Source organism: Pipistrellus hanaki (genome assembly GCF_964339955.1).
Source record: "Pipistrellus hanaki genome assembly, contig: scaffold_61, whole genome shotgun sequence".
Taxonomy (NCBI): domain Eukaryota; kingdom Metazoa; phylum Chordata; class Mammalia; order Chiroptera; family Vespertilionidae; genus Pipistrellus; species Pipistrellus hanaki.
Window position 1 is genome coordinate 244870 of NW_028182274.1, and position 13014 is coordinate 257883.

The 13014-nt window shown below is 61.7% G+C and overlaps 1 protein-coding gene across 1 annotated transcript; it reads left to right on the forward strand.

Moving 5' to 3' along the window:
• Nucleotides 1-6109: 6109 nt before the first annotated feature.
• CLDN8 (claudin 8) lies at nt 6110-8269 on the forward strand (the record flags this gene model as incomplete). Its single annotated transcript, XM_084907332.1, has 1 exon — nt 6110-8269. One exon carries the CDS (start codon nt 6110-6112, stop codon nt 6788-6790), a length of 681 nt encoding a protein of 226 aa, XP_084763458.1. The 3' UTR covers nt 6791-8269.
• Between the last annotated feature and the right edge of the window lie 4745 nt (nt 8270-13014).

Here is a 13014-nt window from a genome sequence, read left to right on the forward strand (position 1 = left end):
CACGCCTCAGGGGGCACACGCCTCAGGGGACACACGCCTCAGGGGGCACACGCCTCAGGGGGCACACACCTCAGGGGGCACACGCCTCAGGGGTCACACGCCTCAGGGAGCACACACCTGAGGGAACACACGCCTCAGGGGGCACACGCCTCAGGGGGCACACGGCTGAGGTGGGCACACGCCTCAGGGGTCACCTGCCTCAGGGGGCACACACCTGAGGGAACACACGCCTCAGGGAGCACACACCTGAGGGAACACACGCCTCAGGGGTCACACGCCTCAGGGGGCACACGCCTCAGGGGGCACACGCCTCAGGGGCACACGCCTCAGGGGTCACACGCCTCAGGGGTCACACGCCTCAGGGGTCACACGCCTGAGGTGGGCACACGCCTCAGGGGCACACGCCTGAACCTCTGCACACGTGGGGTCTCGGACTCTCCTGTGTGGGATTCGTCTGTAGGAATCCGTCTGCTTTCTCTTGTGCCCTGTCGTGTGTTTGCGTCTGAGACCAGCCAGGAGGACCTGGAGGGCAGAGGGAAATGTCACCCTTTCGGACCATGAACTTCCATGATTTCATTAACTTTGTTTTTATTGGCCTCAGAGAGGACGGCAGAGGGAGGGAGGGAGGCATCACTGATGAGAGAGCCATGGACCGGCCGCCTCCTGCACGCCCCCCACTGGGATCGAGCCCGCACCCCGGGCCTGTGCCCCGACCGGGAATCGAACCCGGGCCTCCTGGCTCCTAGGTCGGTGGTAAGCCCCTGAGCCACACCGGCCGGGCCAGGTCGTGAACTTCTACAACCGGGAGCACTGCTTCCTCCTTTCGGCCGCCCACTCCCGCCCTCCCTCCCTCATCGCGCCCTGAGGACGTCTGATTGTGATCGGCACCAAGCTGTCCAGCTGGCCCCAGACACAGAGCTACAGCCGGACGGCGATACGGTCTGCCCCTCAGCGGTGCCTCAGCCCCAGCCGTGGAGGCACCCTCACGGGACAGGGGACACCCCCGCCAGCACCAGGACCCGACGCCACCGCCCCTCCCCGCCCAGGCCCAGCGCCCCAGCCCCGAGCTGTGCGGGCCCCCCTAACCATCCCGGGAGCCGGGGGCCACGTCCCCGAGCACCCGCTCCCCGGGCCTCCGGGCTCCCAGCCATCTCCCCGCTAACACACCCCTTCCCGGCGGCGAACGTGGTGCCGGCGGCGAACGTGGTGCCGGCGGCGAACGTGGTGCCGGCGGCGAACGTGGTGCCGGCGGCTCAGGCCCGCCGACCCTCCCGCCCGCTCGGTGCTCACTCTGCCTCTTCCCGCCTGCTCTGCGGGACGGAACCCTAACCACAGCCATCAGCGGTTTCCACAGAACCACGTGACACGGAGCCACGAAATACAGGCCGGCCTCGCTTTATTTTTAATATATTTTTATTGATTTCAGAGAGGAAGGGAGAGGGAGAGAGAGAGAAGCATCAATAACGAGAGAGAATCATGGACCGGCTGCTTCCTGCACAACCCCCACTGGGGATGGAGCCTGCACCCTGGGCCTGTGCCCTGACCGGGAATCGAACCCTGACCTCCTGGCTCATAGGTCGACTCAGCCGCTGAGCCCCGCGGCCGGGCTGATAATTTATCACTAACTCTCTTCGTGGAGAAGGTGACGGGATTTTATTAAACTGCACCATGTCCAGCTCGGCCTCTCGGGCAGCCGAGGTGAATGAAGGGCACGGTGCCTCCTCCAGGCTCAGCCGGGGCAGAGCTGGTGCAGAGCCAGCGGCCGGCGGGCGGCAGGAGCGATAGCATCGGTGGGGGCAGGGAGCTCAGCTCCGTTATCGGGACATCGAGGGCCTCCCGGCCACGGCTCCCGGCTCCCGGGACATTCCGGGCGGGCAGGTTCTGCTCTCCCGGTCGGCATGGAAACACACCCCGAGGGCCCGGCGGCCGGCCAGCAGGACCTCCTTGTTGGCGGCGGATGGCGGAGGCCACTGGGCCTTGGCGAGGGGGTGATCGCCGGCGACCCCCGGCCACGGTTTCCCACACGCCGGTTCGGCAGCCACGGCGTGGGCGGCGTGGAAACGGGAGAGTTCCCCGGGGGAAAGCCCAGGTTTTGACTTCTGGTTAAAAGGGAAAACTCTGGCCCGATAGCCAATCCATGAGTCTCTCACTGTGGAGGTTTCGCTCTCTTCCTTTCCCTTCCTCTCTGAGATCAAGACAAACAAACTTCACATGTATGCACACACGTGTATACTCTTTTGAGCACGGGCTGCCATATCGAAGCTATTATCCCACAGCCTCCCCTCCTCTCTTCGCGTTCACGGACTCGCCCTGGAACTGCTGTGGGTCCGAGGAAGTCGCAGGAAGAGCTGTAGGGACCCACTCGCTCCCCGAGGCCACGGAGGAACGTGCCCCCCGGATTGGACACGTCTCCCATCTGTGGGGACGGCCTCTGTGTGTGCGTTCTCTGCCTGACCCTCTGCTCTGAGCACAGCCTCTCGCTTCACAGACAGGCTCATACGGGGTTCAGGGCGTCACCAAGACCCGCTCCTCCAGCCGCCCCATGCACAGCCACGGGCCCCACGCACAGCCACGGGCCCCACGCACAGCCATGAGCCTCAGGCACAGCCACGGGCGGGCCGTGTGGTGCAATTCTGAGTTTCCACATTGGCTTTTGCTGAAGGTGGGACATGGCCATGAGTGGCCGAGGAGACCTCAGTGGACAGACAAGGTAACCGGCATGTGGCTCTGCTGGCCATTTGCCGGCTCCCGTGAAGCACTGAGTTCATTTAATTCCTTTTCCGGACACATGTGCTCGGTGGCCGTGGACCATTAAGTACCACAACCCCCTCTGATTATATCCTCAGGTCCCCAACACCAGTCAGAAAGGAGGTGTGAGCCCCTGTTCACAGCAGCGTTATTGACAGCAGCTGAGGTCTGGGAAATAGCACAAGTGGCCATCAGTAGGAGTGGATAAACACACACACACACACACACACACACACACACTGCATTCACACCATGGAATACTATGCAGCTGTGAAAGAAGGATCTCTTACCCTTTGAGACAGCCCAGAGGGCCTGGAGAGTATTGTGCTAAGTGAAATAAGTCAGAGAAAGACAAGTATCACATGATCTCATTTATATGTGGAATCTAATGAACAAAATGAACTGATGAGCAGCATAGATCCAGAGACACTGAAGCATAGAAAGACTGAAGATCCTCATAGGGAAGGGGTGTGTGTGGGAGGTGGGGGGTAGGGAGTGGGAAGATTAACCAAAGATGGTGACGCATATATGCTTAACCCATGGATACAGACAAGAGTGGGGTGAAGGTCGGGGTGGGGGGGAGGCAGGAACTGAGCGGAGGGGGCCTCGGGGAGGCAATGGCACCCCCTGCAATACTCTCAACAGTGAACACAAATAAATAAAAATAAATAAACCACAGACGGAGACGAGAACAGGAAGTTGCTGAGAAAGACGGGCCTGTGGTGACAACAGATCCGTGTCGCTGGGAGGGAAGGAAGAGAACTTTCTGGACCTTCCTCGGACATGAGCACTGCGCGCCAGTGACCTCAGGGCTGGGGACGGACTCCAGCCGCTGGAGGACACACAGGCAGGATTCAAGGGCAGGGCGACGCTCGTGTGGTTTGGGAACAGCACAGGGGCCTGTGACATGTGCACTGGGTTCACCGGACGGGGCGGCCAGCCAGGCCTGGCGTGAGCGGGAAATAATTAACCGGTGGACGCGGGGGGACATCCACACCACGGAAAACAGCGGCCCCGCGCCGTCCAGAGGCACCAGGGCCGGCGCTCGCCTGGCAGAACCAGAACGCTTCCACGTCGGACAAGAGCGAGCAGGAGCCCCACCGAGCAGGGGCCGGCCCAGGACCCAGGGCCGAGGAGCCGGAGCGAGAGCCGAGGCAGAGGACGCCGGGCGGCATTTACGGGGAGAAGCCGTCGGCACATGTGAGGGCCTCGGCGGGCGGAACTGAACGCTGGGCATTCGCTGGCCGCCTTTCACCCGGCTCTGAACGTGCAGACAGGGGGCGCTCCGGAGAGGGGGTAGCCCAGCATACTGCTCCTTCCCAGGTTCTGGGTCCCGTCCGGTGCTTCCCTGAGCCGGCCACTCTGTATTAAACAACGCGACAGCTCGGCCGGTGACGCCGAGGGCTCCGGACCATTCACAGACGTGGCGTTAACGACGGCTCCGTGAGCAGCTGGTGGAGGTGAGGTCAATGACCTTGGTGCCCTCACCCTCCAACAATCTTACTGAGAAATAGCAGCCATTTGTGTACCCTCCTGCACCACCTGCAGAATCCTGGTTGCTTTGGCCTAAGGCCGTGGTCGGCAAACTCATCCGTCCACAGAGCCAAATACCAACAGGACAACGATAAACATTTCTTTGGAGACCCACGTTTTTTAAACGTAAACTTCTCCTAACACCACTTCAACATAGACTCTAGGCCAGGGGTCCTCAAACTTTTTAAAGTGGGGGCCAGATCACGGTCCCTCAGAGAGCTGGAGGGCCGGACTATATGAACTACTAATTCCTACTGTAAACACCTCGGCTGCGCTCACTGCCCAAAAAACCTGGCGGGCCGGATCAGACTCCTCTGCGGGCCGCATGTGGCCCGCGGGCCGTAGTTTGAAGACCCCTGCTAGGCTGTGGTGTTTTGTGGAAGAGCCACACTCAAGGAGCCAAAGATCCGCCTGTGGCTCTCGAGCAGCAGTTTGCCAACCACGGGCCTGAGGAGACGGAGCCGTAAAAGGAGCAGCCGCGGCCGCCCCTGAGCCCTCATTGCGGCCCCGAGTCCTGGCTGCAGCCGGTCATGCCGACTCTTCTCTCTTCACAGGAGGGAACTGTCAGCTGCAGCTGCATTCTTTTCTTAGAGATCAAGACTCAAATGGCTTTTTCTTACTTTTTAAAGAGTATATAATTATATTGATTTCAGAGAAGAAGGAGGTGGGAGAGAGAGATGGACACATCCATGATGAGAGAGAATCACGGATTAGCTGCCTCCTGCACGCCCCCCACTGGGAATCGAGCCTGCAACCCGGGCCTGTGCCCTGACGGGGATCGAACCCTGACCTCCTGGTTCATAGGTTGATGCTCAAACCCTGAGCCGTGCTGGCCGGGCAGCTGGTTTTTTCTCACAGTTTTTCTCCTGTACATCAGGCTCAGATGCCATAAGCATTTCCTGGCTCAGAAGGAAACGGTGTGTTTGGCACCTGAGGGACCCCTGTGGGTTCAGGACGTCCTCTGTCCCCTGGCCGCTCTGTTCCGGATTTCTCCCCAGCTCAGCCTGCTGTCAGGCTGTGGACAAATTAACCCCAATCCCCAGGCCCCCTGTGTCCAGAGCACGCGGCTCTCGGTCCGAGGACCAGCCGCCACCCCTGTCCCCTTGGCACCGAGAGACCAGTGCCTCCACGTTACTCCCCCCACAGCTGCCCCGGCCCATCGCCACGGCCTGGCCCAGGGTGCCCTCCACGTCACCGGGCCCGGTGGCAGCTGGTGGGAGCCCAGGGCGGTGCCCACACGCAGGATGGTGCCCACGGGCGAACGCTCCGCCGGCTTCTGGGAAACCGGAGAAGCACAGAGCATGTTCTGTCCAGATTCCAAGTATCTCCGGCCGCTGCACTGGCCAGGACTGCCTGCCTCGCCTGCTATTGGCCGAGAAAGTGGCTCCACCTGCTCGGCCAGTTTACCTGCCACAGGCAGGGAGGCCGGGCAGAGGCAGCCGGCACTGGATCTGAGCTCAGCGCAGGAGCAGCCGAGCGGCTCTGAGCTAGAAGCCAGGTCTGAGCTCATTCCTGAGGGACTGTTCTCTGTTCTCGCTGGGGCTCAGGCACAGGAGCCCAGCCGGGAGCCGCCCGGACCGGGACCAGGACCAGGACCAGGACTGGGACCAGGAACAGAACCAGGACCCAGACCAGTCCCGGACCAGAACCAGGACTAGAACCAGAACCAGGACCAGAACCAGGCTGGGACCAGAACTAGGACTAGAACCAGAACCAGGACCAGAACCAGGACCCGGACCAGGACCAAGACCCGGACCAGGACCCGGACCCGGACCCAGACCCAGACCCAGCGTAGGACCAGAACCAGGACCAGGCCAGGACCCGGGCCATGGCCAGCTCGGCGCTGCAGTGGCTGGGCCTGCTGCTGGGCGGGGCGGGCGCGGTGGGCACGGTGGCGGTGACCATCATGCCGCAGTGGAAGGTGTCCGCCTTCATCGGCAGCAACATCGTGGTGTTCGAGACGCTGTGGGAGGGGCTGTGGATGAGCTGCCGCAGCCACACGGGCCTCCGGCTGCAGTGCAAGGTGTACGACTCGCTGCTGGCACTGCCCGCCGACCTGCAGGCGGCCCGCGGGCTGCTGTGCGCGGCCTGCGTCCTGGCCGCCCTGGCCTCGCTGGCCGCCGCCCTCGGCATGCGCTGCTCCCACTGCGCCGCGGCCGAGGCCAAGGCCCGGGGCGCCACGCTGCTGGCCGCCGGCGTGCTGTTCGTGGTGGTGGGCGTGGCGGTGCTGGCGCCCGTGAGCTGGGTGGCCGCGGCCATCGTGCGGGACTTCTACGACCCCACGCTGGACGACGGCCGCAAGCGGGAGCTGGGCGAGGCGCTGTACCTGGGCTGGGCGTCCGCGCTGCTGCTCGTGGCCGGGGGCGCCGTGCTGGCCTGCGTGGCCCACGGCCCCGCGGAGGCCGGGGGCCCCCGGTACCGCCTGCCCGCCCGCCGCGCCGCCCCCCGGAGCTGGGCCTCGGAGAGGAAGCCTCCGGGCAGCCTGCCCTCCCGCAGCCAGTACGTGTAGGGGGCGTGCTCTTCCCCGCTTCTCGTTCTTTGTTATTAGAGAGAGTGGACTGTCCTGTTCCTACATGCTTTTCCCGGAGTGTTTTTCCTGGTGTCCGAGAGGAAGGGAGAGAGAGAGAAGCATCCATGATGAGAGAATCACGGACCGGCCGCCTCCTGCATGCCCTGCGCTGGGGACAGCGCCCACAGCCCGGGCCTGTGCCCTGACCGGGCGTCGAACCCTGACCTCCTGGTGCACAGGTCCACGCTCAGCCCCGGAGGTGCGCCGGCCAGGCCGTGTGGAGCTTTTGACTTCCCCTCGTGGGCAGCCGCGATGCCCACGGCTTCCTGGGAGCGGAGCTCGCGGCCCGGACCCGAGACCTGTACCCATGGCCTGGACCCGTGGCCTGGACCGCGGCTCTCACCTGCAGAGCATCCACCTGCCCCGTCGCGGTGACGGTCTGCGGGCTCAGAGCGCGGCCGAGGAGACACGGACACGCGCCTCAGGGGCCGCCCGGAGGTTTGCTTCTTTCCACGCCTCGTCCTGTGAGTCCCCGTGAGTCCCACCTCCCGGACTCCCCAGCCGCCCGCCCAGCCCGTCTGCACTGCACGTCCCCGGCCTCATCGGTGCTCTTCCTCCCGGCCTGAGCCACCTCGCTGGCGGCGGCCCCTCACGGGACCCCCGGCCCGGACGTAGCCGTGTGTGCGGGAGGGAGGACCTGGGTCCCTGAGACCGGCCGGGCTCCTGTGGTTCTGATTGATTCTAGAGCAGATGGAGTCCATTCCGCTGAGCCCACGGAACACGCCCCTCAGGGCCGGGGTTTGGCCTGAGATGGAACTTTAAGGCTGAAGCGAGCTCAGCAGGCCGCACCGGGCTTATCGGGCGGCGTGGACAAAGGCTTTGATCGGCGATAAAGACAGTGCCAGGCGCTCCGGCTCCTGCCTGCTCTTCCCCGAGGCCGGCCCGGCCTCCGATTAAATCAGCGGCCGGACGGGCAGGTCTGCGCCAGGGGCTGCACTCTGCAAACAGCCTTCGCCAGAACGGCTCACAGGAGGCGGCCGGACGGGACCGGGAGACCACAGGGCCGGCAGCGAGCGGAGCGTCTGCCTCTTACCTGCGTCCAGGGCTGCGTCTAAGACGTCACACGTGCATGTGTGTGAGTCGCGTGGTAACCGCCTGAACAGAGACTTTGGTGTTTGCCAACATAAGCAATAGGACAGAAACGTGAAATGCCTTGGTTTTATTTGCTAACCAAAAGCAAAACCAAAAAAACACCCACGCAAACTCTTTCTGAGTGGGGGCTCCTCCATGGGGGCCCCGTGTGCGGACACACGGGGCCCGTCTGTGTGTTTCAGGACGGTATGGAAATGCCCTAGTTTTGTGTTTTCTCTGAAGTTGATGCCCTGGATCGTCTCATTTGAAAGTCTGTGTCCGAGTTCCCTTAGCTGACGTGACTGCCTGCCACCTGCTCTATGCCCTTTGTATCAATAAACTTGCCTTTTACATAAATTTTAAGTTTTTTTTTTACCATTCTCCATTTGTTTTTCTGTTTTATAACCTGAAACGAGTTTCTGAAAATCTAATGATTTGGTGTCTCTACTTTTGAAAAGAATATCAAGGCCACGTTTTAAAGATAAAAGTAGAATCAGCATTAGCTTCCAAGGCTCTAAAATGCTGTATAGTTTTCAATAATGATATACTTACCTTGTAATCATTGAACCCATACACTAATCATTGATCAATATAATATACTTGTGATTTATTAAGGTCATGCTACAGGTCCCAACATCCACATGCTGTGAATACTGCGTATCTAGAAGCCATTTCTAGAAAAACTTTCCATTGCTAAGTACAGTTTTACCCCCAGGAAGTAGTAGCTGTACTAACAAAACGGTAACATGCAAATTAGTCAGGACACCCGCACAGCAGGCTGCGTGGGGCGACCAGGCTGACAGCGGGGGTCAGTGAGGGGCGGCCAGGCTGGTGGGGGTGGGGGGCAGTTGGGGGCAACCAGGCCAGTGGGGGGGGGGCAGTTGTGGGTGGCCAGACCAGCGGTGGGGGCGAGGAGGGGAGGGAGGGGCAGTTGTGGACAACCTGACCAGCAGTGAAGGGAAATTAGGGGCAACCAGGTCAGCAGGGGGGCAGTAGGGAACGACCAGGCCAGCAGGGGGGGTGGCAGTTGGGGGCAACCGGATTGGCGGAGGGGGGAGGGGGAGGAGTGGGGGAGAGAGTTAGGGGCGATTAGCGGTTGTGTGTGGGAGGGGCTGTGTGTGGGAGGGGCTGTGTGTGTGTGGGAGGGGCTGTGTGTGTGGGAGGGGCTGTGTGTGTGGGAGGGGCTGTGTGTGTGAGGGGCTGTGTGTGTGTGGGAGGGGCTGTGTGTGTGGGAGGGGCTGTGTGTGTGGGAGGGGCTATGTGTGTGGGAGGGGCTGTGTGTGGGGGAGGGGCTGTGTGTGTGGGAGGGGCTGTGTGTGTGTGTGAGGGGCTGTGTGTGTGAGGGGCTGTGTGTGTGAGGGGCTGTGTGTGTGGGAGGGGCTATGTGTGTGGGAGGGGCTGTGTGTGTGGGAGGGGCTGTGTGTGTGGGAGGGGCTGTGTGTGTGTGTGAGGGGCTGTGTGTGTGAGGGGCTGTGTGTGTGGGAGGGGCTGTGTGTGGGAGGGGCTGTGTGTGTGGGAGGGGCTGTGTGTGGGAGGGGCTATGTGTGTGGGAGGGGCTGTGTGTGTGAGGGGCTGTGTGTGTGGGAGGGGCTATGTGTGTGGGAGGGGCTGTGTGTGTGGGAGGGGCTGTGTGTGTGGGAGGGGCTGTGTGTGTGTGTGAGGGGCTGTGTGTGTGAGGGGCTGTGTGTGTGGGAGGGGCTGTGTGTGGGAGGGGCTGTGTGTGTGGGAGGGGCTGTGTGTGGGAGGGGCTGTGTGTGGGAGGGGCTGTGTGTGGGAGGGGCTGAGTATGTGTGGGAGGGGCTGTGTGTGTGAGGGGCTGTGTGTGTGGGAGGGGCTGTGTGTGTGGGAGGGGCTATGTGTGTGGGAGGGGCTGTGTGTGTGTGTGAGGGGCTGTGTGTGTGAGGGGCTGTGTGTGTGAGGGGCTGTGTGTGTGAGGGGCTGTGTGTGTGGGAGGGGCTATGTGTGTGGGAGGGGCTGTGTGTGTGGGAGGGGCTATGTGTGTGTGGGAGGGGCTGTGTGTGTGGGAGGGGCTGTGTGTGTGGGAGGGGCTATGTGTGTGGGAGGGGCTGTGTGTGTGTGGGAGGGGCTATGTGTGTGGGAGGGGCTGTGTGTGTGTGTGAGGGGCTGTGTGTGTGAGGGGCTGTGTGTGTGAGGGGCTGTGTGTGTGAGGGGCTGTGTGTGTGTGTGAGGGGCTGTGTGTGTGGGAGGGGCTATGTGTGTGGGAGGGGCTGTGTGTGTGGGAGGGGCTGTGTGTGGGAGGGGCTATGTGTGGGAGGGGCTGTGTGTGGGAGGGGCTGAGTATGTGTGGGAGGGGCTGTGTGTGGGAGGGGCTGAGTATGTGTGGGAGGGGCTGTGTGTGGGAGGGGCTGTGTGTGGGAGGGGCTGAGTATGTGTGGGAGGGGCTGTGTGTGGGAGGGGCTGTGTGTGGGGTTGTCTCTGAGGCTCCATGGACACCCGGGGTTCTGTCTGCCTGTGCCATCTCTCCGCCATCGCCCAGGATGTGCCCCCCATCCTGTCCACAAGCTCACCCCAGGGGGACGTGTCCTCTCTCGGCAGCTCTGGAGAGGTGTCCCGGGTCCGATGATTTTCTTTTATTCCATTTCCCGGACACCAGACACGGTCAGGAAACACGTGAGAAATAATCCCTCACCCAGAGGCCGCTGGTCGGTCATAACTCACATGTTCTGTAAATTCACGTTCGTCCGAACACCAGTGAGGAGGAGGAGAAGCTGGGGAGCACCCAGCGCCCTCAGGGAGCGGGACACACGCCTGAGTGTCTGCCCCGCGGGTCCCTGCTCTCCTGCCAGCAAGTCATCCCGGACAACTTAACCGGTACAGCATAACGCTCTGAGAGCAGACAAAACCTTTAAAACTTTATATCACGGCAATCACGGTCAAAACTCACACACACACACACACACACACACACATACACACGCACACGGACCACACACACCACCACGCATGCACACACGTCCACATGAACTGACATGGGATCATTATTCACTTTCCTAACTGTTTATGCTTTCATTTCTTTTTTAAAAAAACTATATTTTATTGATTTTTACAGAGAGCAAGGGAGGGGGGGAGAGAGTTAGAAACATCGATTAGAGAAAAACACTGATCAGCTGCCTCCTGTATACCCCCTACTGGGGATGTGCCCGCAACCAAGGTACATGCCCTTGACCGAAATCAAACCCGGGATCTTTCAGTCCTCAGTCCGACGCTCTATCCACTGAGCCACACCGGCTAGGGCTGCTTTCATTTCTTAACACGCCAGCGTGTGCGTAGCGGGGAGATCAGCACCCTCGTGAGCGAGCACTTTCCAGAGGGGCGTCCATTGGAGACGGTGATGGCAGGCCTCACGTCACAGAACACCCATCGGGCCAGCGGGGGGAGACGGGCCGGTCACTCCGAGGGAGATAATGAAACGGGTAAGGGGAGGGGGGCTGGTGACAGGGAGGGTTACAGTGACAGCCGAGAGGAGGAAGACGACGAGGGGGTGGTCCTGGAAGCGTGGCCCGCGCGGGGAGAGGGTGGGTGGACGGCGTTGGAAACACCGGGTTTGGGGGGTGTCAGGCTCAGCCGGCAGGATTCCCTGGATTCCCGTCCTGCCCCCAGCAGGAGGCCATCGTGGTACACAGAATCCGAATCTTCCTGTGCTGCTTGCTCTCCTGTATCCTCCCCCGGCCCATGGAGACCAGACTCCGGACCCACGTGCCCGAGCATCCCCACGGCCGAGACACGCAGGCACTGACCCGTGGCTGTGGCCAAGGCAACAAGCAATAGTCCTTTGGTGTTCGGCTGGTTGGCTCAGTGGTGAGCATCGACCTAGGAACCAGAGGTCACGGTTGGATCCCAGGTCAGGGCACAGGCCCAGGTTGTGGGCTCGGTCCCCAGTGTGGGGCGTGCAGGAGGCAGCCGGTCCATGGTTCTCTGTCATCATTGGTGTTTCTATCTCTCTCTCCCTGCCTCTCTGACATCAATAAAATACATAAAAATTAGAAAAAGATTGACCAGAACTCAGCATTAGGTTCAGACATTACGGCCTCAACGCCTGTCTCCTTCACAGGACAGACAGAACCCTCTGCGGGGAAATCCAAGGCAGAGCAGGGACCTCGCCCAGGCACCAGGGGGCGCCCCAGGCCACGCTGCGAGCAGACACTACGGGTCACCTTCACCTGTGAACGGGGAGGCAGGTGTCCCTCAGGGGCTGGGGGCCAGGGGACCCCGGGAGCTGCCTGCGCCTCTGTGTAAGGTTCATCACACCAGCTTTTCTTTCTCTTTGTTTTCCTTTCAAATGTGAGCCTCAGCCCGGCCAGTGCTGGGAGGCAAACGGGCAGAGAGGCTGACGGACGACAGGACGGGACACGGGACGGGACACGAGGGTGGGCATAGGGGGTGGGCATGGGGGTGGGCACGGGGATGGGCACGGGGGTGGGCACAGGGGTGGGCACGGGGTGGACACGGGGTGGGCACTGGGTGGACACGGGGGTGGGCACGGGGGTGGGCACGGGGTGGACACGGGGGTGGACATGGGGTGGGCATAGGGGGTGGGCGCGGGGTGGGCACGGGAGTGGCCGGGCCCAGGGGTGGTGCGAGGTTCAGCTGCAAACAGGTGACCAATTCAGAGGCAGAAAAACCTCAGTTTGCTCGTGACATAGAAAGGGACACGGCGACCTCAGAGCCGTGAGTGATTACAGAGTCAGTGTTTCTAAACACAGCTCGTTCTCACACTAAAGGAATCCGCAGCCGGGCGGGGACCCTGGCCCCCGGCCGGAGAAGGCCAGGAGACCGTGGGGTCTGGCCCTACCTAGGCCTGGGCGGGGGACAAATGGTGGCGTTATCCCCTGCATTTGCCAGCCCACCCCCTGTGGCTCGCTGACACATTACTTATTAAGCAGTGAGTGCGCGCGCGCACACACACACACACACACACACATGCACACACACACACACAGGCTCCTGTCTGATGGGTTGTGTCCTGTGGCCCACAAGGGGCGCTGTCAGCACCCACCGAAGGACTGTGGGTTCCCTTCCCAGTAAAGGGCTCCTACCCCCTTTGCAGGCTCTGCCCCAGCCCTGGTGGGGGT